The sequence below is a fragment of the Heloderma suspectum genome, chromosome 1 (assembly GCF_057233095.1).
Source record: "Heloderma suspectum isolate Gila_16-S chromosome 1, 16-S_ref, whole genome shotgun sequence".
Classification (NCBI taxonomy): domain Eukaryota; kingdom Metazoa; phylum Chordata; class Lepidosauria; order Squamata; family Helodermatidae; genus Heloderma; species Heloderma suspectum.
Genome location: NC_139458.1, coordinates 434,925,187 through 434,952,765, shown reverse-complemented (window position 1 = coordinate 434,952,765; position 27,579 = coordinate 434,925,187). Strand labels below are relative to the sequence as shown.

The 27,579-nt window shown below is 45.3% G+C and overlaps 1 protein-coding gene across 40 annotated transcripts in view; it reads left to right on the top strand.

The window, feature by feature from the left end:
- Positions 1-27,579, top strand: part of MSRA (methionine sulfoxide reductase A) — a 331,489-nt gene that overhangs the window by 220,819 nt on the left and 83,091 nt on the right. For 18 of the 40 annotated variants that reach the window (XM_084829391.1, XM_084829390.1, XM_084829408.1 and 15 more), the window contains 2 exons: positions 19,670-19,776; positions 20,005-20,148. In XM_084829391.1, the coding sequence (XP_084685517.1) occupies positions 19,670-19,776; positions 20,005-20,148 (251 nt within the window). The remainder of the gene's footprint in view (positions 1-19,669; positions 19,777-20,004; positions 20,149-27,579) is intronic. The other 22 variants (XR_014787009.1, XM_084829418.1, XM_084829423.1 and 19 more) reach the window with 2 other exon arrangements.

Genomic DNA, 27,579 nt, shown 5'->3' with positions numbered 1-27,579 from the left:
GTCGGAAGGTGTCCAATATGCTACTGGGGAAGAGCAGAGGGTATTTCCAAGTAGCGCCAGAAAGAGTGAAGCGGCTGGGCCAAACCCGAAAGGACACTCAGCTGTGGATGTGTCTGGTGGTGAAAAGAAAATCCGATGCTGTAAAGAACAATATTGTTTAGGAACCTGGAATGTCAGATCAATGAATCAAGGTAAGCTGGAGGTGGTCAAACATGAGATGGCAAGATTGAACATCGACATCTTGGGAATCAGAGAACTCAAATGGACAGGCATGGGCGAATTTAATTCAGGTGACCATCATATCTACTATTGTGGGCAAGAATCCCTTAGAAGAAATGGAGTAGCACTCATAGTCCAACAGCATAAGAGACGACTCTACACATGGACGTCACCAGATGGTCAATATCGAAATCAGATTGATTATGTCCTTTGCAGCCAAAGATGGAGAAGCTCCATACAGTCAGTAAAAACAAGACCTGGAGCTGACTGTGGCTCAGATCATGAGCTGCTTCTTGCAAAATTTCGGCTTAAATTGAAGAACGTCGGGAAAACCACTAAACCGTTCAGGTATGACCTAAATCATATCCCTGATGAATATACAGTGGAGGTGAGGAATAGATTTCAGGGATTAGACCTGATAGACAGAGTGCCTGAGGAACTATGGACGGAGGTCCGTAACATTGTTCAGGAGGCAGCAACGAAATCCATCCCAAAGAAAAAGAAATGCAAGAAAGCCAAGTGGCTGTCTGAGGAGGCTTTACAAGTAGCTGAGGAAAGAAGGGAAGCGAAAAGCAAGGGAGAAAGGGGAAGATATACCCAACTGAATGCAGAGTTCCAGAGAATAGCAAGGAGAGACAAGAAGGCCTTCTTAAATGAACAATGCAAAGAAATCGAGGAAAACAACAGAATGGGAAAGACTAGAGATCTCTTCAAGAAAATTGGAGATCTCAAGGGAACGTTTTGTGCAAAGACGGGCATGATAAAGGACAAAGAAGGCAGGGACCTAGCAGAAGCAGATGAGATTAAGAAGAGGTGGCAAGAATACACAGAAGAACTATACAGGAAAGATCTGAATGTCCCTGATAGCCATGATAGTGCGGTCACTGAACTTGAGCCGGACATCCTAGAGAGTGAAGTCAAGTGGGCCTTAGGAAGCATTAGTAACAACAAAGCTAGCGGAGATGACAGTATTCCAGCCGAGCTATTTAAAATCCTAAAAGATGATGCTGTTAAAGTGCTGCATTCAATATGCCAACAAATCTGGAACACTCAACAGTGGCCACAAGACTGGAAAAGGTCAGTTTACATTCCAGTTCCAAAGAAGGGCAACGCCAAAGAGTGTTCAAACTACCGCACAATTGCGCTCATTTCACATGCCAGCAAGGTGATGCTCAAAATCCTACAAGCTAGGCTTCAGCAGTATGCGAACCGAGAACTACCGGTAGTACAAGCTGGGTTTCGAAGAGGCAGAGGAACTAGAGATCAAATCGCCAACATTCGCTGCATCATGGAGAAAGCAAGAGAATTCCAGAAAAATGTCTATTTCTGCTTCATTGACTACGCTAAAGCCTTTGATTGTGTGGATCACAACAAACTGTGGCAAATTCTTAAAGTGATGGGAGTACCAGACCACCTTACCTGTCTGCTGAGAAACCTGTACGAGGGTCAAGAAGCAACAGTAAGAACCAGACATGGAACAACCGATTGGTTCAAAATTGGGAAAGGAGTACGACAAGGCTGCATATTGTCACCCTGCTTATTTAACTTATATGCAGAGTACATCATGAGAAATGCCGGGTTGGATGAATCAGAGGTCGGAATTAAGATTGCCGGGAGAATTATCAACAACCTCCGATATGCAGACGATACCACCCTAATGGCAGAAAGCGAAGAGGATCTCAAGAGCCTCTTGTTGAGGGTGAAAGAGGAGAGTGCAAAAGCTGGTTTGAAACTCAACATTAAAAAAACGAAGATCATGGCATCTGGCCCCATCACTTCCTGGCATATAGAAGGGGAAGAAATGGAAACAGTGACAGATTTTACTTTCTTGGGTTCCAAGATCACCGCAGACGGTGACTGTAGCCCTGAAATTAAAAGACGCTTGCTCCTTGGGAGGAAAGCTATGGCCAACCTAGACAGCATAGTAAGAAGCAGAGACATCACCTTGCCGACAAAGGTCCGTCTAATCAAAGCTATGGTTTTCCCAGTAGTAATGTATGGCTGTGAGAGCTGGACTATAAGGAAGGCTGAGCGCCGAAGAATTGATGCTTTCGAACTGTGGTGCTGGAGAAGACTCTTACGAGTCCCCTGGACTGCAAGGAGGTCAAATCAGTCCATCCTAAAGGAAATCAACCCTGAGTGCTCATTGGAAGGACAGATACTGAAGCTGAAGCTCCAATATTTTGGCCACCTAATGCGAAGAGAAAACTCTCTGGAAAAGACCCTGATGCTGGGAAAGACTGAAGGCAAAAGGAGAAGGGGACGGCAGAGGATGAGATGGCTAGATAGCATCACGGATGCAATGAATATGAACTTGAGCACGCTCCGGGAGAGAGCGCAGGACAGGAAGGCCTGGCGTGCTATGGTCCATGGGGTCACGAAGAGTCGGACACGACTGAACGACTGAACAACAACAACAACAACAAGCACTCATAGTCAACAAAAGGGTGGGAAAAGCAGTACTGGGGTACAATCTTAAAAATGATAGAATGATCTCAGTACGAATCCAAGGCAAACCATTCAACATCACAGTAATTCAAGTCTATGCCCCAACCACTGAGGCCGAAGAAGCTGAGGTTGATCGGTTCTATGAAGACCTACAACACCTTCTAGAACTAACACCAAAAAAAGATGTCCTCTTCATCATAGGGGATTGCAATGCTAAAGTAGGAAGTCAAGAAATCACCGGGATAACAGGCAGGCATGGCCTTGGTGTACAAAATGAAGCAGGACAAAAGCTAATAGAGTTTTGCCAAGAGAACATGCTGATCATGGCAAACACTCTTTTCCAACAGCACAAGAGGTGACTCTGCACATGGACGTTACCAGATGGTCAATATCGAAATCAGATTGATTATGTCCTTTGCAACCAAAGATGGAGAAGCTCCATACAGTCAGTAAAAACAAGACCTGGAGCTGACTGTGGCTCAGATCATGAGCTGCTTCTTGCAAAATTTCGGCTTAAATTGAAGAACGTCAGGAAAACCACTAAACCGTTCAGGTATGACCTAAATCATATCCCTGATGAATATACAGTGGAGGTGAGGAATAGATTTCAGGGATTAGACCTGATAGACAGAGTGCCTGAGGAACTATGGACGGAGGTCCGTAACATTGTTCAGGAGGCAGCAACGAAATCCATCCCAAAGAAAAAGAAATGCAAGAAAGCCAAGTGGCTGTCTGATGAGGCTTTACAAGTAGCTGAGGAAAGAAGGGAAGCGAAAAGCAAGGGAGAAAGGGGAAGATATACCCAACTGAATGCAGAGTTCCAGAGAATAGCAAGGAGAGACAAGAAGGCCTTCTTAAATGAACAATGCAAAGAAATGGAGGAAAACAACAGAATGGGAAAGACTAGAGATCTCTTCAAGAAAATTGGAGATCTCAAGGGAACGTTTTGTGCAAAGACAGGCATGATAAAGGACAAAGAAGGCAGGGACCTAACAGAAGCAGATGAGATTAAGAAGAGGTGGCAAGAATACACAGAAGAACTATACAGGAAAGATCTGAATGTCCCTGATAGCCATGATAGTGCGGTCACTGAACTTGAGCCGGACATCCTAGAGAGTGAAGTCAAGTGGGCCTTAGGAAGCATTAGTAACAACAAAGCTAGCGGAGATGACAGTATTCCAGCCGAGCTATTTAAAATCCTAAAAGATGATGCTGTTAAAGTGCTGCATTCAATATGCCAACAAATCTGGAACACTCAACAGTGGCCACAAGACAGGAAAAGGTCAGTTTACATTCCACTTCCAAAGAAGGGCAATGCCAAAGAGTGTTCAAACTACCGCACAATTGCGCTCATTTCACATGCCAGCAAGGTGATGCTCAAAATCCTACAAGCTAGGCTTCAGCAGTATGCGAACCGAGAACTACCGGAAGTACAAGCTGGGTTTCGAAGAGGCAGAAGAACTAGAGATCAAATCGCCAACATTCGCTGCATCATGGAGAAAGCAAGAGAATTCCAGAAAAATGTCTATTTCTGCTTCATTGACTACGCTAAAGCCTTTGATTGTGTGGATCACAACAAACTGTGGCAAATTCTGACAGTGATGGGAGTACCAGACCACCTTACCTGTCTGCTGAGAAACCTGTACGAGGGTCAAGAAGCAACAGTAAGAACCAGACATGGAACAACCGATTGGTTCAAAATTGGGAAAGGAGTACGACAAGGCTGCATATTGTCACCCTGCTTATTTAACTTATATGCAGAGTACATCATGAGAAATGCCGGGTTGGATGAATCAGAGGTCGGAATTAAGATTGCCGGGAGAATTATCAACAACCTCCGATATGCAGACAATACCACCCTAATGGCAGAAAGCGAAGAGGATTTCAAGAGCCTCTTGTTGAGGGTGAAAGAGGAGAGTGCAAAAGCTGGTTTGAAACTCAACATTAAAAAAACTAAGATCATGTCATCTGGCCCTATCACTTCCTGGCATATAGAAGGGGAAGAAATGGAAGCAGTGACAGATTTTACTTTCTTGGGCTCCAAGATCACCACAGACGGTGACTGTAGCCATGAAATTAAAAGGCGCTTGCTCCTTGGGAGGAAAGCTATGGCAAACCTAGACAGCATAGTAAGAAGCAGAGACATCACCTTGCCGACAAAGGTCCGTCTAATCAAAGCTATGGTTTTCCCAGTAGTAACGTATGGCTGTGAGAGCTGGACTATAAGGAAGGCTGAGCGCCGAAGAATCGATGCTTTCGAACTGTGGTGCTAGAGAAGACTCTTACGAGTCCCCTGGACTGCAAGGAGGTCAAATCAGTCCATCCTAAAGGAAATCAACCCTGAGTGTTCATTGGAAGGACAGATAATGAAGCTGAAGCTCCAATATTTTGGCCACCTAATGCGAAGAGAAAACTCCCTGGAAAAGACCCTGATGCTGGGAAAGACTGAAGGCAAAAGGAGAAGGGGACGGCAGAGGATGAGATGGCTAGATAGCATCACGGATGCAATGAATATGAACTTGAGCACGCTCCGGGAGAGAGCGCAGGACAGGAAGGCCTGGCGTGCTATGGTCCATGGGGTCACGAAGAGTCGGACACGACTAAACGACTGAACAACAACAACAACAACTGTCATCCAGTGTGCAGTGTCAGACGTAGAGCTGCTTAGGATCATAGAATAGTAGGGTTGGAAGGGTCCTATAAGACCATCAAGTCCAACCCCCTGCTCAATGCAGGAATCCAAGTCAGAGCATCCCTGACAGGTGTCTGTCCAGCCTCGTCTTGAATGCCTCCAGTGTGGGACAGCCCAACACCTAGGTCATTGGTTCCATTGACATATTGCTCTAACAGTCAGGAAGTTTTTCCTGATGTTCAGCCAGAATCTGGCTTCCTGTACCTTGAGCCCATTATTCTGTGTCCTGCACTCTGGGATGATGGAGAAGAGATCCTGGCCTTTCTCTCTGTGACAACCTTTCAAGGACTTGAAGAGCGCTATCCTATCTCCCCTCAGTCTTCCCTTCTCCAGGCTAAACATGCCCAGTTCTTTCAGTCTCTCTTCATAGGGCTTTGTTTCCAGTCCCCTGATCATCTTCGTTGCCCTCCTCTGAACCCTCTCCAGTTTGTCTGCATCCTTCTTAAACTGTGGTGCCCAGAACTGGACACAGTACTCCAGATGAGGCCTAACCAGTGCTGAGTAATGAGGAACTAGTACTTTATGTGATTTGGAAGTTATACTTCTATTAATGCAGCCCAAAATAGCATTTGCATTTTTTGCAGCCACAACACATTGTTGGCTCATATTCAGCTTGTGATCTACCACAATTCCAAGATCCTTCTCACTTGTAATATTGTTGAGCCAAGTATCCCCCATTTTGTAACTGTGCATTTGGTTTCTTTTTCCTAGGTGCAGAACTTGGCATTTATCCCTGTTAAATGTCATTCCATTGTTTTCTTCCCAATGCTCCAGCCTATCAAGAGCACTTTGAACTTTGTTTCTGTCTTCCAGGGTATTAGCTATCCCACCCAATTTTGCGTCATCTGCACATGTGATCAGCATTCACTGCACGTCCTCATCCAAGTCATTAATAAAGATGTTGAAGAGCACTGGGCCCAGGACTGAGCCCTGCAGTACCCCACTTGTTACGTCTCCCCAGTTTGAGAAGATCCCATTGATAAGCACTCTTTGAATCCGACTCTATATCCAACTGTGGATCCGCCTGATCGTTGTTTCATCTAGCCCACTTTTAGCTAATTTGCTCATCAGGATATCATGGGGCACTTTGTCGGTAGCTTTGCTGAAGTCGAGGTATATTACATCCACAGCATTCCCACAGTCCACAAGGGACGTTACCTGATCAAAAAATGAGACCAGATTCATCTGGCACAATTTGTTCTTGACAAATCCATGTTGTCTTCGAGTAATCACTCCATTGTTTTCAAAGTACTTACAGATGGAGGGCTTTCTAATCTGCTCCTGAATTTTCCCAGGGATTGATGTCAGACTGACTGGTCTGTAGTTCCCAGGTTCCTCCTTTTTACCCTTTTTGAAGGTAGGGACATTAGCCACGAAGAGTCGGACACGACTGAACGACTGAACAACAACAACATTAGCCTTCCTCCAGTCATCTGGCACTTCCCCCATCCTCCATGATTTCTCAAAGAGAATAGACAGTGGTTCTGAGAATTCTTCTGCCAGTTCCTTTATGACTGTAGGATGCAGTTCATCTGGCCCAGGAGATTTGAACTCATTCAAAGTAATTAGGTGTTCCTTGACCATATGCCTATCACTCTCAAGCTTCAATGCTGCCCCTGCAGCCTGTACTTTGCCTTTGCCAGAGGGGTCATAGACCCTCTTTTAGGAGAAGACTGAGCCAAAGTAGAAATTGAGCACTTCTGCCTTTTCTTTGTCAATTGTTACCATTTTTCCACCTTTATGTAATAGTTGAACCATCATTTCTTTCCTCTGTCTTTTACTATGCACGTATCTTAAGAAAGCCTTTTTGTTGCTTTTAACATCCCTCACTAATCTCAGCTTGTTCTCAGCTTTAGGCTCCCTGACGGCAGGGACCTAACAGAAGCAGATGAGATTAAGAAGAGGTGGAAAGAATACACAGAAGAACTATACAGGAAAGATCTGAATGTTCCTGATAGCCACGATAGTGCGGTCACTGAACTTGAGCCGGACATCCTCGAGAGTGAAGTCAAGTGGGCCTTAGGAAGCATTACTAACAACAAAGCTGGTGGAGATGACAGTATTCCAGCTGAGCTATTTAAAATCCTAAAAGATGATGCTGTTAAAGTGCTGCACTCAATATGCCAACACATTTGGAACACTCAACAGTGGCCACAAGACTGGAAAAGGTCAGTTTACATTCCAGTTCCAAAGAAGGGCAACGCCAAAGAGTGTTCAAACTACCGCACAATTGCGCTCATTTCACATGCCAGCAAGGTGATGCTCAAAATCCTACAAGCTAGGCTTCAGCAGTATGCGAACCGAGAACTACCGGTAGTACAAGCTGGGTTTCGAAGAGGCAGAGGAACTAGAGATCAAATCGCCAACATTCGCTGCATCATGGAGAAAGCAAGAGAATTCCAGAAAAACGTCTCTTTCTGCTTCATTGACTATGCTAAAACCTTTGATTGTGTGGATCACAACAAACTGTGGCAAATTCTGAAAGAGATGGGAGTACCAGACCACCTTACCTGTCTCCTGAGAAATCTGTACGAGGGTCAAGAAGCAACAGTAAGAACCGGACATGGAACAACCGATTGGTTCAAAATTGGGAAAGGAGTACAACAAGGCTGCATATTGTCGCCCTGCTTATTTAACTTATATGCAGAGTACATAATGAGAAACACCGGGTTGGATGAATCACAGGTCGGAATTAAGATTGCCAGGAGAATTATTCCACTTTTCAGTAGTGGAAAGCCATTATTGGACACAACCCGTAGGCCTCAATAAATGTGCATCAGTTTGAACAATGTATTATGTCCCATTTCCCAGGTGCCCTGGATTCTGGGGCACAGAGGGCGTCTAAGATCCAGGTCAGCAGGAGTCTTCCTCAGAGATTCCACATGCCCCCAGTTGGCCCAAGCCTGAACATTCTGCATCTTATTCAATGGAAGAGAACTTAGTGCAGGTTTCTTTCCCTGGGAGTGAATATTTCGATAATCCCAAGTATCCATGTCCACCCACTGTTTTTCAAACTTCTTCCTCCAAAAGGAGACTAATTTTTCTGATATAGTTAATGGGAGGCATGACGATAACAAGGTATTTATTTTTATTTGTTCCTAAAAAACTGGCCAAAGATTTAGCTGGTAATTCCCCTTCCTACCATCAACCACACTCCCTCCTGTCCTTCCACCCTATGCAAGGTTTTTCCCATGCCTCCAAATCAATCCTTTCCTTCATCCCTTTGCCCACCTCAAATTCCTGCTCCTGTGAAAACAGCCTGCCCTTATTCCAGCTTCTCTGCCTCCTGGATCGCAGTGCCTTATCTCCACTTCCTCCTGCATCCTCTATCTGCTCTCATTCCCAGGCCTCATCCTGCTGGCATAACTGACTTTGTCCCCTTTTCCTTTCCCTCCTCCCTGTTCCTGGGCCCAATGGGACGTTTTCCTCTCATCCAACCCAACATGGCACAGTCAACTCAACTGACCTGTCAGCATTGCCCAGGATCCACGAGCTACTTTAGGCACTCCCAAGGCACTGACTGGGTGAAATCCCTCCCCCAGCCTTTAAGTGACAAGCCCCAGTGTCATCTCAAAAGCTGCTTCTAAATCTCCTCAGTTTCAAAAGAGATTTTCCATGAGGCAAGCAGGGATGCTGCTGACAAGACACAAGCCCAAAGCCTCCTTCAGCCTGCTGTTCTCTCTTCCAGACCATAATATGTTCGACCCTTTCACTCAATGGCTGCCTGCACTCTGTAACATTATAGCTGCCTTCCCCAACCTGGCGCTCTCCAGATGTGTTGGACTACAATTCCCAGCATCCCCAGCCAGCCAACATGGCTGGCTGGGGATGCTGGGTGTTGTAGTCCTGCACAACTGAGGACATCAGGTTGGGGAAGGCTGTATTACAGCAACTTGGAGAATAGCTGTGTGTGATAATGTGTGTTTCATAGACCAGTAGGACCTTTGCAGTACAGCAGGTCTTAAGAACGTTGAACCTGCCTTTCATGTTACTTTGGGTGGCCAAGGGTGGGGAAGGATGGACTTGGCGACCTGCAGGCACATGGTGTGGAATAATCCCCTTCATTCATACATGTTTTTTACAGCAGTGGTTGTGAGCTTCACATTCCGTTGGCCCGGTTGATTTACAGTCTCCATTAAAATGCGAGCACAGAACACTACATGGATTCTCATCTTTGATTTCATGTCTAATTAGCTACAAGAGGCCAAACTTGACTGTTTTTTTCTTTTTCTTTTTAAAGCAGCATTTTCAGAGGGCTGTTTTTCCTTTCTCTTGCCTGAAGCAGTTGGACTGCACCTCCCACCAGCCCTAGCCAGCATAGCCAGTGGTGAAGGATGATGCAGGTTACAGTCCAAGAACTCCTGGAGGGCCACAAGTTGCCCACCCTAGCCTGAAGTTTATCTCTGAAACAACTGCAAGGGAGTTTGGCCATGTTGGCTGGGGTTGATGGGAGATGTAGCCCAGAGGGTGCCAGGCTGGACTTCAAAGGCTGATCAAGCCCAATATTTTCTACTCTTCACTAGCAGCACCTCTGCAGGGTCGCTGGCGGGAGTGGGGGGACGACTTTCCCATCACCTGCCACTTGACCCGAGATATCACTCAGAGATATCTTTTGGTATGGTAAGTGGTATATCAATTGGCAAAATAAAATTAATTGTACCTGGGACAACCTGTATTCAAAGCAGGACCTGTAAGACCAAGCTGCAGACCCTCCCCCAAAATTAAAATGATAAATAATAATCACAATTGGTGCTATCCAGACTTGTCAGAAACAAGATATGCTTTCATAGAATCATAGAATAGTAGGGTTGGAAGGGGCCTACAAGGCCATCGAGTCCAACCCCCTGCTCAAGGCAGGAATCCAAGTCAGAGCATCCCTGACAAATGGCTGTCCAGCCTCATCTTGAAGGCCTCCAGTGTGGGAGAGCCCACCACCTCCCCAGGTAATTGGTTCCATTGTCGTATTGCTTTTACAGTCAGGACGTTTTTCCTGATGTTCAGCTGGAATCTGGCTTCCTGTAACTTGAGCCCATTATTCCGTGTCCTGCACTCTGGGATGATCAAGAAGAGATGCTGGCCTTCCTCTCTGTGACAACCTTTCAAGTACTTGAAGAGTGCTATCATGTCTCCCCTCAGTCTTCTCTTCTCAAGGCTAAACATGCCCAGTTCTTTCAGTCTCTCTTCATAGGGCTTTGTTTCCAGTCGCCTGATCATCTTTGTTGCCCTCCTCTGAACCCTCTCCAGTTTGTCTGTATCCTCCTTAAAGTGGGGTGCCCAGAACTGGACACAGTACTCCAGATGAGGCCTAACCAGTGCTGAGTAGAGGGGAACTACTACTTCCCGGGATTTGGAAGCGATGCTTTTATGAATGCAGCCCAAAATAGCATTGGCCTTTTTTGCAGCCACATCACATTGTTGGCTCATATTCAGCTTGTGATCAACAACAATTCCAAGATCCTTCTCGCTTGTAGTGTGGTTGAGCCACATATCCCCCATCTTGTAACTGTGCATTTGGTTTCTTTTTCCTAGGTGCAGAACTTGGCATTTAGCCCTATTCAATGTCATTCTGTTGTTTTCTGCCCAGCGCTCCAGTCTATCCAGATCACTTTGAATTTTGTTTCTGTCTTCCAAAGTATTAGCTATCCCTCCCAATTTTGTGTCATCTGCAAATTTGATCAGCATTCCCTGCACCTCCTCCTCCAAGTCATTAATAAAAATGTTGAAGAGCACTGGGCCCAGGACTGAGCCCTGCGGTACCCCACTCGTTACCTCTCCCCAGTTGGAGAAGGTCCCATTGATAAGCACTCTTTGAGTCCAATTCTGTAGCCAACTGTGGATCCACCAGATCGTTGTTTCATCTAGCCCACTGTGAGCTAGTTTGCTCATCAGGATATCATGGGGCACTTTGTCAAAAGCTTTGCTGAAGTCGAGGTATATGATGTCTACAGCATTCCCATGGTCTACAAGGTTGGTTCATATAAAAAGCATAACAACTTAGAAGGCTCAAAAAGGCTCTTACATTTGTGGGATAGTTTTTGGGCTCCTGGGCTGGTAAGGAGACCCCCAGTATAAATAGGCTCTCCTTCCCTCTCCTTCACTCCCACTTTGCCCCCAGCTGATTTCATGTTAATGCCTGAAACAGAGTGAAGTGAGGAGCTAGCTGGCCTTAAAAGTGGTTAAGCAGCAGCAGACTTAAGAACATAAGAAGAGCCCTGCTGCATCAGACCAAGGGTCCATCTAGTCCAGCATTCTGTTCGCACAGTGGCCAAACAGCTATTGACCGGGAACCCACAAGCAGGGCATGAGTGCAACAGCACCCTTCCACCCATGTTCCCCAGCAACTGCTGTACCTAGGCTCATGGCCTCTGGTACTGGAGGTAGCGCATAGCCATCAAGACTAGTAGCCATGGATAGCCTTTTCCTCCAGGAATTTGTCTAACCCCCTTTTAAAGGTAGCAAATTCCATAGTTTTAACTATGTGCTGTGTGAAGTTCTTCCTTTTCTCTGTCCTGAATCTCCCACCAATCCGCTTCGTAGGATGACCCCAGGTTCTAGTGTTTTGAGAGAGGGAGAAAAATGTCTCCTTATCCACATTCTCCACACCATGCATCATTTTGTAGACCTCTTATCATGTCTCTCCGGCCCTCCTTTTTTCCAAGCTAAACAATCCCAGCTGTGTTGTAACCTTCTCTCATAGGGGAGATGCTCCAGCCCCTTGATCATTTTAGTTGCCCATTTCTGCACTTTTTCCAGCTGTACAATATCTTTTTTAGGTGTGGTGACCAGAACTGTACACAGTTTTCCAAGCATGGCCGCACCATAGATTTGTATAAGGGCAGTATGATATTGGCAGTTATATTCTCAATTCCTTTTCTAATTATACCTAACATAGAGTTTGCCCTTTTGATAGCAGCTGCACACTAAACTGACATTTTTATCGAGCTGTCCACCACAACCCCAAGATCTCTTTCTTGGGTGATCACTGCTAGCTCAGATCCTACCAGGTTATACTTGGAGTTGGGATTTGTTGCCCCAACATGCATCACTTTACACTTGCTTACACTGAACTGCACCAGTCCATAGTTTCTCTCTAGGGTGTCAAATTCACATGTGACATTTTAACTTCTTGTTCTTTGACATGCTTGAGAGTTGTAAATGCCAGCTGTCACCACCTGAAATTACATACAAACAGGCATATTCACCATGTGAGACTGATATGGTAAAATTGCCCTATGGTGGCTTTACCACCTAAGAAGTAATGTGTGAACTGGGCTGGCAAATCTTTGTGAAGATCAGCTGGTTGTAGAGATGAGGGACAAATTCATTTGGTTTGCAGTTTTAATGCTAACTTACACAATTTCGCTCTTTCAAACCAATATGAGAACTGAAACTGGTTGTCCTTCAAAATTCACATTTCTCTGAATTTTGCAATAGAATCCTCCAATCAAAAGATGCATATATTTAGGGAAACATGCACACAAAAATGCCTATATTTGTGAAAATAACATTCAAAATGGATTGTATTAGGCAAAATTGCATACAAACATCCATGTATTAGGAGAAATGCGCACAAAATTCATGTGAATTTTCATGCAGACATTAAAAATAAGATCTCAAGATTTTGGACAAATCAAGATTGGAAAGGTGAGAAATGAAGAGAAACCTAAATTGACAAATCCATCCATCCCTAGCTGGTAGCTACAATACATTGATCATCTGCGCTACTAAGAGGACCTTAAGCAATATTGTATCAGAATGAATTGTTATAATAATTGGTATATAATAAAGTAGAAGTGGCATTCTCAAATTAAGCATTTGTATTAATCATTCCCGTAATTGTAGGATATTTTTAATAGTCCAGGAAACAGTTCAGTTGATTCTAATGCAGCGGTATTGGCATGAAAATTGTTGAGGCCTCTAATGATTTCATGGTGAAAATTAATCGCAGCAGTATCTGGAGACCATAGATGTTTCCAGCTTGGGACATTAGCACCCCCTTATGAAGAACCCAGAGCTTCTTGACATAGAGATGGTATTAATTCAAACACCACTGTCAGCTAATTTTGTACACAGAGTGGCTGCCCGTACATGATGGAATTTGGTTGTTGGTGGACACAGCTCTGGGGACCAGTTTTCAGTGAGTTAGCCAGGCTTTACTCTAAGTCAGCCTTCCCCAACCAGGCACCCTCCAGATGTGTTGGACTGCAACTTCCATCATTCCCAGCCTCTTCTAAGGTTTTGGACATCCTGACCAGTGAGCCATGCTCAAGTCTGCAGCCCATATTTCTGCCACTGATTGCCAACCCCCTCACTGATTCTGTTTTGCTGTGTCAAGTTAAGTTGCAGTTGCTGCCTCTCTGGTGCAGACATTTTCCTCGGTGTTTGAGAACAGGGAGTAATACAATTGCAATACGGTGATAGTTTTTTCTTCTTCGCCTGGACCAACGGCCCAACCGGGGCTGGGAGGCAGCTGTACTTGGGTACTTAGCTACTGATTTTCTCCTTTGGGTTTAGGGCCTGTGTTCCATTTACCAAACAAGTGGACCGGCCTTACTGCCAGCTCATTAACATATCATGACCTTCTCTTCCGAGTTTTCCTTTCCCTTGGCAACTCTTAAGCTCTCTTCATAGAATCGTTACGGTGAGTGATGAGATCAAGCCAGGGTGACACAGTACAAATGACTTCTGCTAAATAATCATATGATGAGCTGCAGGAAGGGAGCTTTATTAGTCTTAACTCAGCAGGTATTGACTGGGGGGAGAGGAAAATGGTTGATCGATAGATCAGAAGACAAGTGATAACTGTAGAAAACTCTGTAAATCAAAGATACATTTTTACAACCAAAGTAAGAGCTATGAGCTGCCCTTTCCAGTTTCCCTGCACTACTCCAAAGAGAGTTTCAGATCGTAGTAATTTGTCTCCATTATCACTGGGATCCTTGGAGAATGGAGAGGGACTGAAAATGGTTCTATTAGGTTCTTATCTCTTTCAGGGACAAGATTATGACGGGTATATCTGTGACTCTCAAAATGCCATTATAATGCAAGTTCATACTAGAAGGAACTCGGTGATTCCACTCTGGGGGGAAAAAGCCTGGTCTGGCAAACCTGAATTATTCATCTGGATGCAAGCACCACTGCAAAATTCAGTTTGGCTTCTGCTCACTCTGAAGACACACCAATAACTCGTGGCTTCAAAATTTAGAAATAATTGATAAATACATTTTTTATAAAATTATTTTATAAATAATTTTATATTGTTGGTTGTGTTGACATACACAGAGGCCTTTTCTGCTTCATCGCAAGATTACACGGTTGCATCATGTTAGAACAGCAAGGCCTATGTAGTTGTGTATCGTGGTCTTTGGGAGGTCGAGATTAGACAAATTCGTGGAGGATGAGGCTATCAGTTACTACTAGTCGCAATGGCTATATGCTACGTCCAGTATCAGAAGCAGTATGCCTACGTATACCAGTTGCTGGGGAACATGGGTGGGAGGATGCTGTTACACTCATGTCCTGCTTGTGGGCTTCCCACAGGCAGCTGGTTGGCCATTGTTTGAAAAGAATGCTGGACAAGATGGACCCTTGGTCTGATCCAGTATGGCCCTTATGTTTTTATGGTCTGCATTCTTGTGGCTCCCTGGTCCAGTTTAAAGCATGGTCAACCTTATTTTTACTAGCAAGTTTCAGGCAATCTGGAATTGGTCTAGCTCACATTCCTCACCTCTTCTTTCTGATATATTCTCATTAAGCAAACTACAGCCTGAAAACCTCAGCTTAACAGTTTTTCTTTGACTATAAGTAATCTCACCTGTGGCGCCTGCACAATACATAGCTGAGAACTAGTGTACCTAGGTTTAGTAACGTATTAACCTCTCCAGCTTGAAGAAGGCTTATTTCACCACTATAAATTGCAGCACAGAAAAATGCGTGCAAGCAAACATCTTTCTTTACTCCCATGACTACCATCATAGGTGATGCATGTAGGCTAGTGTGGTTATGTCCTCGTGTGCCTTTCCCTGCCTCCTTGTCCAGTCTTCTGGTATCATCCCTCCCCACGTGGCCCTCTTTTCCTTGGGCTTGAGGTGTGGTTTGCTTTTCTTGTTATTAGAATGTACCAGATGGAGATGTCACCAAAAGGCTGAGCCTTGCTGCCATTTTTTTCCTATCTTCTAGCAACTTGGCCACCTCAGTGCTCACCCCTAGCTTCAGATAATTTTTGTATGAGCTCAAAAGCATTGGTCCCAATAGATATCCTTGTGGGACCCCATAGTTCATATCCCTCCATTGTGAGAACTGTCTATTTATCACAGCTCTGCTTCCTGTTCTTTAGCTAGTTGTTGATCCATAAGAAGACCTATCCTCTCATCCCAAGACTGCTGAGTTTGCTCAAGAGGTTTTGGTGGCTGCCTTTTGGCTTCTAGCTGCAACCCAAAGTGCTGGTACTCCCATATGGACCTGCCTAATCATCCACATTCAGTTGGATATATCTTCCCCTTTCTCCCTTGCTTTTCGCTTCCCTTCTTTCCTCAGCTACTTGTAAAGCCTCACAGATCGGAATTAAGATTGCCGGGAGAATTATCAACAACCTCCAATATGCAGACGATACCACCCTAATAGCAGAAAGCGAAGAGGATCTAAAGAGCCTCTTGTTGAAGGTGAAAGAGGAGAGTGCAAAAGCTGGTTTGAAACTCAACATTAAAAAAAACTAAGATCATGGCATCTGGCCCCATCACTTCTTGGCATATAGAAAGGGAAGAAATGGAAGCTGTGACAGATTTTATTTTTTTGGGCTCCAAGATCACCGCAGACGGTGACTGCAGCCATGAAATTAAAAGACGCTTGCTCCTTGGGAGGAAAGCTATGGCAAACCTAGACAGCATAGTAAGAAGCAGAGACATCACCTTGCCAACAAAAGTCCGTCTAATCAAAGCTATGGTTTTCCCAGTAGTAATGTATGGCTGTGAGAGCTGGACTATAAGGAAGGCTGAGCGCCGAAGAATTGATGCTTTCGAACTGTGGTGCTGGAGAAGACTCTTACGAGTCCCCTGGACTGCAAGGAGGTCAAATCAGTCCATCCTAAAGGAAATCAACCCTGAGTGCTCATTGGAAGGACAGATGCTGAAGCTGAAATATTTTGGCCACCTAATGCGAAGAGAAAACTCTCTGGAAAAGACCCTGATGCTGGGAAAGACTGAAGGCAAAAGGAGACGGGGACAGCAGAGGATGAGATGGCTAGATAGCATCACCGATGCAATGAATATGAACCTGAGCACGCTGCGGGAGAGAGCGCAGGACAGGAAGGCCTGGTGTGCTATGGTCTATGGGGTCAAAAAGAGTTGGACACGACTGAATGACTGAACAACAACAAATCATCCACAGAAGCCCTTCTTCAGGTGTCCCCTCATTCTGAGGCTCAGATAGTGGCAGTGAGAGAGGGCTTTTTTGATGGTGGCCCCCAGCTCTGGAATGATTTCCAAAGGGAAGCCTGCCTAGCCCCCGCACTGATATCTTTTCGGCACTAGACCTCTTGTTCCCTCTGGCTTTTAAAGTATTTTAAGATGTTTTAAAGTATTTTCAAAATATTTTGTGTTCTGTTATGCTGGCTGGGGAATGCTGGGAGTTGTAGGACTTCTTTCTGACTAAACATGCTTAAGATTGCGCCCTTAATAAATAAATGTTCCTTCTCTGAAAATTCCTTTATGTGATCTTCCCTGTATTTCTATTGGGCTAAATGAGACAAAGCTAAGTTTGCTATGGACGAACTGATGAAGGCATCACTGTAAAAAGGGGTGGAGGTAGGACAGCCAGGTGGCACCATGGAATTTTGAGGTGACACATCCAACCATGTCGGACTTACTTTGGTAAGCTTTCTTCTCCACAAAGAAGGGATTATTAGGCTCAGTCATCCTATGCGATTGTTTCCTAAACTGAATTTCTTGCCTTATTCCAGCAACTAATACTTACCAGAGGGGGTTGACAGTAAACATTGGTGCTTCTTCAGAAATAATTTAAAAAAACAGTTTAAAAAACAACAACACAGTGATATCCTCTTGTCAACAAATGGTGCACTTTTATATGTAACAACACAGATGATGATATAGTCAGAAAAGATGTGAGATGTCTTTGGTAGCTCTGTGTTGCTTATATCGCTTCATAGCAGCTTTCCCCAACCTGGTGTCCTCCAGATGAGTTGGACTACACACAACCATTGGTTGTGCTGGCTTGGCATGAAGGGAGTTGTAGTCCAACATGTCTAGAGGGTTCCATGTTGGGAAGGCTGCCTCACAGCTTGGCAGAAACTCCCCCTCTCTCCAGCCTGCCTTCTTGCAGTGGATTATTTCAATTTCATGAGGAGTAGGAGGTCCAAACTGTTGTGAGGACACAGCTTGGTACTGGTGCAGCTCAGAAATAATTTAGAACAGCAAAGCTGAAATTCTCTGTAAGGATCGTTCCCATTATTGATAGATTTATTATTGATTTATTATTACATTTATGTCCCACCCCTTTTCCTCTTGCAAAGAACTGAAGGAGGTGTACGTGATCCTCCTCCTCTCTATTCTATCCTCCTATCCTCCTGTGAGGTAGGTTAAGCTGAGACTTAGTGAGTGGCCCAAAGTCACCCTGGGAGCCTCATGGCCAAGAGGGGACTAGAACCTGGATCCTCCAAGTCCCAGTCCAACACTGTAATCACTACACCACACTACACCACATTATAACTGCTTCTTTCATTTTTACATACCATTTGGCTCCTCCCCTCCCAGAACTGCTTCCATCAGTGGTGGTTCCAGCTGGCTGCTTCAGAGGGAGGAATGACAGCAAGGCCTCCTCTATTATTCTAGCTGGGACCAACTGCTGATTGGCTCTTCTCCATCAGTGGCCTTTCTACCTGCTCATGATGTAGCTTTTATATAACATTATAAAACATTATATAACATTAGGTAAGACTCGACACCTTCATTGGCTCCCCCCCCCTTCCCTCCTCATATCTTTTTCCTTCCGTATTGCATCTCTTAGATTGCAAGCTGTTATTGTGGACTGCAAATTGCTTTAAGTGCATTGGCAGAGAGGCAGTGTATAAATGCAGCATCAATAAATAAACAGAATATGTATCTAGTCCCATGGCCATCAAAGAACTCTTAGGTTGGCAAGGGGTGATGCTGTGGCCATTGTCAGTTTTCTGTGCGTCCCCAAAGCTTTGCCCTTTATTGCTGTGGCAATAGTTGTTGTTAAGTACAGTCTCGACAGAGGGAGATGAGAGAGGGAGATGAGCGGGGAAGCGGGGCCATTCCACCAGTCCAATTGAAAGGCCTCCCCCATGAAGATTCCTCTTTCCTCAGCTGTCACTACCAGTACTAGCAGGCTGTACTGATGGAGACGAAAGGGAGAGCAGGGCTCTTCCATCCACTTGATTTTTCAAGTCTACCTAATTTTTTCCTCGTCCCTTCCTTGTGTGCCATGTCTTTTTAGATTGTGTGCCTGCAGCCAGGGACTGTTTAGTTTTACTGGGAGCCTTTTTGGTTACTTTACATACATACATACATACATACATACATGAAGGAATGAATGAAGGAATGAATAAAAAGTGGCTTGGTGGAATACATTTTTGTTGCTGTTCTGATGTCACCTAGTGTGCCAGCTCCCAACATAATGTCATAAATAGCATGGGTGCATCCATACATCCACTTGATATTCTCACCATGGGGTGCGATCCTGTGTCAGTTTGCAGTCTATTTCCCCCCACAGCTGAAGCAACACATGAGCCTTTGCCGACTATCAGTATGAGCCAGTGCAAGGCCCTCTCTTTATTTAAGGCTGATAAGGATTATAGGGAAACCTTGCCAGTTTCTGCAAGGGTGCAGAACTACCTCTTCAGATAAGCGCTCCCCATTCATTAGAAAGGAGAGATTTCAAAGGCCTCTTTCCAGTTGGATTCTTTGAGTGACTTTATGATGCCAAATAAATATTTTAGAAGGCTCTTGATTTCAATAAATGAGAACACAGCACATAATGCAATCACTCACTTGATTTGTCTTAATGCCGTACAGCTGTACTTGGCTGCTGGTGATGTCACCAGACCATAATATGCATTTAGTTTCCCCCACTTCACATCTGTTTGAGCAAGAAGAAATGCACTTCACAAAAATGTCAACTGTGGGTGCACAGTCATACATAAATGACTTGTTTTTCTAAATGTATAGGAGGAGAGTGCTACAATTAGATTGACTGATTGATGATATCTTTGAGCATTCAAATGGGAGACACATAATGAAGCCACCCACCCCTTCCTGTTTTTTCCCTTCTTAGGGATGCGGCAGGGAAATGATGTCGGCACACAGTACCGGTCTGCCATCTACACGCTCTCTCTAGAACAGATGGAGGCTGCCTTGAGATCTAAGGAAGCGTACCAAAAGGTAAGGTTGGGTAGAATGTACAATTCAAGGGCTTCCAGACCTCCCACAAGCATCAAGCCTTTCAAATAAAACAAAACATAACATCTTCACATTTTTAGCCATCAGCTCTCCCCCACCCCCACCCCCAATATGTTGCAGATAAGTTTCTCGAGAGTTCTAAGTGCCAGCCTTCACTTTCCAGGCTCCCTGGAGATTAACTGCCTGTTTGCTTTCCTGCTGTACTATTAGCTTCAGTGCATCTACATCAGAGATCCTTTTGGCCTCACTCTACTTTTTTCATGGTGTCATTCACAACAGAAGAGAGAATCCATCACCCAGAACCATGAACATGCCATGCTGATGCCGCTGTCACTCTCTGTTGGAACAGCTGAGGTTTGCATGACATTGGTTTTCTCCTCCTCAAGTATTTAACCCTAGTGCTGTTAATGCTTTTGCAGAATGCTTTTGGCAGTTATGGGCAAAAATAAGCGAGCACCAGAACCAGTGATTTTCAAATTTCTACCCTCAGGGAGTCATTTCCACATCATTTGTTTGCCAGTGCACCTCTAAGCACCTCCTGAGGAATCTTGCCTCCTGCAGAGGATTCTGGGTGCACATTCTAGGGTGGAGTCACAATAGCTTACATGGAGCACTGGACAGACCTCTGGGCTGGGGAGAGCCAACGTGCTGCCATAACTCCCTTAATCCCCGACCATTGGCCATGTTGGCTGGGGCTTGTGGGAGTTGTAGTCCAGAACGTTTGGAGGGCAGCAGGCTGCCTGCCCCTTCAGGCAGGGGTGTTGAACCTCTTTCAGTTCGAGGGCTAAAGCCAGTTTTAGAGAATCCCTTGGAGACTGCACCCCCATGGTGGGTGAGGCTGACAATAACAGCATATTTTAGCTGAAAGCTCTTGCTGCCAGTGGCTAAGCCTTGGGAGAGGCATTTCAGTCTTTTTAGAATGGGAAGAAACTGTGCAAAAGCTGGGAAGTCACCAAACAATCGGCAGATGGTGGAAATGGGGTGGGACCAAGGGAGGAACCCTGGAGGTCCAGATATGGCTCCCAGGCAAGCCGGATTTGGCCTGCAGGCTTAAGGTTCAACATCCATGCCTTAAGCTTTACCATTGGCCTGCATCAGTGGAGAGTGCAGCCTAGTCCTTCAGGGAAGCTGAGGTTTCACTTTGAGGAACCCCTAATAAGGTCCCAAGGATCCCTAGAGTTCCCCAGAACAGCACTGAAAGCCACACCGCACTATGTGGAGATACTTTAGGTGAATTCCAGTTCTCACCCACCCCCTAGCAAGGACATACATCATGAAGCTCTTGATTACTAGCAGGTCATCCCCATAGTTTGGGGGGCTATGTTGGAATGAATGTGTAGAGCCCTCAAAAGTGATAGGCAGCTGGTAAGGTTGCTACTTGCTGAAATGCCGAAAGGAACAATAATCCTGATCCTTGCACACACTCTGAACCAGCACCTTCAGTGCACGGACTAACTTCTCTGCGAGGAAGGGCTCCCTTATTCTTGTTGCTCTCAGACAATGCTCTCTGCACGTGCATCTGATATTTAAGTGAGTGAAGCAGCCCCAGCTTGGATGGATCTCCATATGCTCAGCTGGAGCCCCATGACCTTGCGGCTTTTCCAGAGAGGTGGAAGTTGGAGGTGCTTATCACATCTTTGCATCCATCCTGAAACAAAGAGCAAAGGGGTCGTTACTATGAAACTGGGGTGCCAAAGTTTCTTGGGGCTGGGACAGTGCTGGCTCCAAAGCTATGACCCACGTCCATTTGACCACCCTCCAAAGCTTTTGAGTGTTTGTTTTGACATCACAAAGTGGCAGTCAGTGAAGTGGAGCAGGGACAGGGAGATCTGTGTGGTAGCCTTACATCACGTGCTTTGCACTGGCTAGATGATAGCCAAGGAGGAGGCGCAAGGCTGCTGTTTTCAGCGTCAGACATGTACGTGTGTCTTATAACTTCTGGCTTGGGTAGCCAGATCAGTTTGGGACAATGTTACTTTGTGACATGGTATCCAGCAGCGTTCCCCCACCGGGTGCCCTCCAGAAATTTTGGCTACAATTCAGCATACCTGTCCATACTGCCTGAGGCCCCAGGTTGGAGAATGCTGGTATACAGTATTATATATTTTAGTAGTCAGGAACATAGCAAGCTGCTTTATACTCAGTGAGAGTATTTGCACACCTAGCCCAGTATTGTCTACACTGACTAACAGCAGCTCTCCAGATCTCAGGCAGGGATCGTTGATATTTCCTGATGCCTACAATCCTTTAAACTAGAGATGCCAGGGGTTGAACAGGGCAGCTTTGCCATGCAAAGCATGTGCTCTGCTGCTAAGCTACAGTTCTTTCCCCAAAGTCTCTGTCTCACCCCACATATGGGTTTTGCCCCTCCAGCATGTCTGTTGATTATCAGTCCTCCTCCCAAGAGGGTTACAGGTGGTGCTAGTTAAGTTATGTTGTTCATTAAATTCAGTTTTAATTGTCATTGCCCTAAATTCTGGAGATGGGTTTAAAATTGAAAGAATGACTCCCCCACCCCACCCGTAAACATTTTTCCTGATGAACATGAAAGGGGGGAAAGGGGTGTGTGTCATATTTATAGACTTCGGATTGCTTTGCAGAGGTTGTCAGCTGCATCCTTTGAAGGGTTAAGCATCTTGAGCGTGCAAATTTCAAACTAGCAGGCTTGACTATTTAAGCTGAGATTCAGTGTCAGCGGCTCCCCCCTGGTGTGCTCTGACTGGAGCTGGCAGTCCTGTCATTGTCTGTCTGTTTTGGGCTGCCAACTTGGATGGAGAAGTGCTGGCCTGTGACTGACTGATACAAGGTCAAACGTGACCGTGAGACCAGGCAAGCATTGGCTCTCTAATCAGAGGCAGCAGCCTGAATGGTGAGGACTTCTCTGTCTTTAGCCATTCCTTTGCATTCTCTTCTCCCTTTCCTCTTTCTTGACTTGCTAGCTTTCCATTTGCAAGGGTTTTGTTGTGAAATACAAAGGACATTCAACTCAAGATGCTTAATCAAGCTCATATTACGCCAGTACTTTTCCAGCTGCACTGGCTGCCAGTCCATTTCCAGGCCCGATTCAAAGTGCTGGTATTAACATTCAGAGCCCTTAATGGCTTGGGGCCAGGTTATCTGAAGGATGGCCTCCTCCCATATGTGCCTGCCCGGACCTTAAGATCATCCTCAGCAGCCCTTCTCCGTGAGCCCCTGCCAAAGAAAGTGAGGCGGGTGGCTACTAGGAGGAGGGCTTTTTCTGCTGTGGCCCCCCAGCTGTGGAATGAGCTCCCTAGTGAGGTTCGCCTGGCACCTACATTGTATTCCTTTCTGCGCCAGGTGAAGATCTTTTTATTTCTCCAGGCATTTTAGCATTTTTTAGCTTTCTCGACTTTTAGCTTTGCTGTTTTAAATCTGTATTTTAAATTCCTGCACTGCTGCTAGGTTTTATTGTGGTTGTATTGTCATATTGTGGTTTTAATGTTCTATATATTTTAAATTGTTTTATTGTGTGCCGCTTGGTTTTAATTTTTGTGAACCGCCCAGAGAGCTTCGGCTATTGGGTGGTATAGAAATCAATCAATCAATCAATCAATCAATCCTCATTTAATCCCTGCTTAAGTCTGGAGGGGTTCAGTCCCAAGAGTTTCCCTCCCCACTGCCCCATGTTTGACACTTTTAAATGAGGAGAGTGTACACTTTTAAATGAGGAGAGTGTAAATGAGATTTAGCAAAAGCCGAGTGTACTCAAACGCGTACCCTGGATTTTAGGAAAGCTGATTTTAATAAACTCAGAACAATGATCAGTAAGGTCCCATGGCAAACAATGCTAGCGAGAAAAGGAGTCCAAGATGGGTGGGAACTTTTAAAAAAGGAAATTCTCAACGCACAATCACAAACAATTCCAACAAGAAGAAAAGGTGGAAGACAACAGAAGAAGCCAATGTGGCTTCACAAAAAGCTTAGGGATGACCTGAAAACAAAAAAGGACACATATAGGAAGTGGAAAGAAGGCCAAGTAACAAAGGAAGAGTACAGGCAGGTAGCACAGAATTGCAGGGATGGCGTCAGGAAGGCTAAAGCGGAGAACGAGGTGAGGTTAGCGAGGGATACTAAAAACAACAAAAAGGCTTTCTTCAGCTACGTGCATAGTAAAAGGCAGAGGAAAGAAATGGTTGTTCAGCTATTAAATAAGGATGGCAAAATGATAACAGAGGACAAAGAAAAGGCAGAGGTGCTCAATTCCTACTTTGGCTCAGTCTTCTCCCAAAAGAGGGTCTATGACCCCCCTGGCAAAGGCGAAGTACAGGCTGAAGGGGCAGGATTGCAGCTTGAGATCGACAGGCATATGGTCAAGGAACACCTCATTACTTTGAATGAGTTCAAATCTCCAGGGCCAGATGAACTGCATCCTAGAGTCATAAAGGAACTGGCAGAAGAACTCTCAGAACCGCTGTCTATTCTCTTTGAGAAATCATGGAGGACCGGGGAAGTGCCAGATGACTGGAGGAGGGCTAACGTTGTCCCTATCTTCAAAAAGGGTAAAAAGGAGGAACCTGGGAACTACAGACCAGTCAGTCTGACATCCATCCCTGGGAAAATTCTGGAGCAGATCATAAAGCAATCCATCTGGAAGCACCTTGACAACAATGCCGTGATTACTCGAAGCCAACATGGATTTGTCAAAAACAAGTCCTGCCAGACAAATCTGATCTCATTTTTTGATCAAGTCACCTCCCTTGTAGACCGTGGGAATGCTGTAGACATCATATACCTCGACTTCAGCAAAGCTTTCGACAAAGTGCCCCATGATATCCTGATGAGCAAACTTGCTCGAAGTGGGCTAGATGAAACAACGATCATGTGGATCCACAGTTGGCTACAGAATCGGACTCAAAGAGTGCTTATCAATGGGACCTTCTCCAACTGGGGAGAGGTAACGAGTGGGGTACCGCAGGGCTCAGTCCTGGGCCCAGTGCTCTTCAACATTTTTATTAATGACTTGGAGGAGGAGGTGCAGGGAATGCTGATCAAATTTGCAGATGACACAAAATTGGGAGGGATAGCTAATACTTTGGAAGACAGAAACAAAATTCAAAGTGATCTGGATAGACTGGAGTGCTGGGCAGAAAACAACAGAATGGCATTTAATAGGGACAAATGCCAAGTTCTGCACCTAGGAAAAAGAAACCAAATGCACTGTTACAAGATGGGGGATACGTGGCTCAACCACACTACGAGCGAGAAGGATCTTGGAATTGTTGTCGATCACAAGCTGAATATGAGCCAACAATGTGATGTGGCTGCAAAAAAGGCAAATGCTATTTTGGGCTGCATTCATAGAAGCATCGCTTCCAAATCCCGGGAAGTACTAGTTCCCCTCTCCTCAGCACTGGTTAGGCCTCATCTGGAGTACTGTGTCCAGTTCTGGGCACCACACTTTAAGAAGGATGCAGACAAGCTGGAGAGGGTTCAAAGGAGGGCAACAAAGATGATCAGGGGACTGGAAACAAAGCCCTATGAAGAGAGACTGAAAGAACTGGGCATGTTTAGCCTTGAGAAGAGAAGACTGAGGGGAGATATGATAGCACTCTTCAAGTACTTGAAAGGTTGTCACAGAGAAGAAGGCCAGGATCTCTTCTTGATCATCCCAGAGTGCAGGACACGGAATAATGGGCTCAAGTTACAGGAAGCCAGATTCCGGCTGAACATCAGGAAAAACTTCCTGAGTGTCAGAGCAATACGGCAATGGAACCAATTACCTGGGGAGGTGGTGGGCTCTCCCACACTGGAGGCCTTTAAGACGAGTCTGGACAGCCATTTGTCAGGGATGCTCTGACTTGGATTCCTGCATTGAGCAGGGGGTTGGACTCGATGGCCTTGTAGGCCCCTTCCAACCCTACTATTCTATGATTCTATGAGAGTGAAGAGACCTGATTAACAGAAAACTAGAATACTCCCCAGACCCTTTCTGAGTGTCTCTTTATTTCAGGTGTGGCTTAATATCTATTGTGTTTTATCTCAGTGTTCCCTCTTTCTGCACCATTTTCACAGTTCACCTGCACTGATGTTTGTTGGCAGATCAGGTCACTGGGAATTATTCGTAGCATCTTTAACTTGAACATACCTATCTGTTTTGAGGGGCAGTATAGTTTATAGATGTTGGGCCTACCTCATTTAGATATTGTGCAGTGCAGTCCTATATGTATCTACTCAGAAGCAGGCCCCATTGGAATCTATGGGATTCATTCCCAATTAAGTGAGTATATCATTGCAGCCTTGGGTATTTAATACAAGTGAAATGGTCTCTCTGCACTCTGAGTATTTGTAGGGCAATATAGAGTGTAGTTAGTCTGAAATGAGGATCAGGGGACTGGATGATCAGGGGACTGGAAACAAAGCCTTGTGAAGAGAGACTGAAAGAACTGGGCATGTTTAGCCTTGAGAAGAGAAGACTGAGGGGAGATATGATAGCACTCTTCAAGTCCTTGAAAGGTTGTCACAGAGAGCAAGGCCAGGATCTCTTCTCGATCATCCCAGAGTGCAGGACATGGAATAAGGGGCTCAAGTGACAGGAAGCCAGATTCCGGCTGAACGTCAGGAAAAACTTCCTGACTGTTAGAGCAGTACAACAATGGGACCCATTACCTAGGGAGGTAGTGGGCTCTCCCACACTGGAGGAATTCAAGACGAGGCTGGACAGCCATCTGTTACGGATGCTCTGACTTGGATTCCTGCCTTGAGCAGGGGGTTGGACTCAATGGTCTTGTAGGCCCCTTCCAACCCTACTATTCTATGATTCTGTGATTCTGTGAAATATTCTGTGAGCAGCTTCCAGAAGGGTCAGCATGCTAGTCTGTTGCAGAAAAAACAGTGGAAGTCTCCAGTAGGATCTTGAAAGGCTAACATATTTATTACAGCATAAGCTTTCATGGACCAGAGTCCACCATCAGATGTGAGCAGTAACCAACTGATTAGGGCTCAAGCCATGGGGAGTGTCTGCATGGGAATTCCCCATGCTTCCCTACTTGGGTGGAATAAACACATGCTCAGAAAACCAGTGTAGTTGCATTTGTGCATGAGCAGTGTTTTGTCTTGTATGTGGACTGAGTCAGTGGGGCTTTCAATCGGTACTGGAAGGATTTGGTTGGACGGCCTGCCAGAGGAGCTCCCACCTCCTTTACCAACTGCTTATGTTGTTATGTTGCTGGGCCAATCATTTTGAACATTTCCTTTTTGAACTTTTGCTGGGTGGGGGTTGGGTGAAATGAGCCCCATTGAAACTTGGGGGGGGGGGAGGATCTTCTTTAAATTTTTGGAAGGGCGGGGTTGTTGCTTAATTTACTTAAGTGTACAATGTAGCCCAGGGTTTTCTATTTCTTTTTCTTTCTTTCTCCCTTGCGTTTTTTACTTTGGAAAAAAGCCCTGCTCACAGTGGTATGAGGCCCGCATTGCAGCTCCCCTCTGGCCACACTTCCTGGAATGCCTTGGGATCAATTCATGTCACTTCGCAATGCTGCCTCCAATCTTGGAGGCAGTATGCCTCTGTATAGCAGTTGCTAGGGAACAGGGTGGTGTTGCACTCATGTCCTGCTTGTGATTTTTTCTGCAGGCAGCTGGTTGGCCACTGTGTGAACAGAAGCCTGGACGAGATGGATCCTTGGTCTGATCCAGCATGGCTCTTCTTATGTTCACTCCCATGGCATTCTAGGAAACTAAGGGACTCGAGCCTGCTGCAGGTTCTGAACCTGATACTAAATGCATCAGGCAGGGGTTCAGTTGGTTGTGGCAGCACCCAACTCTGGC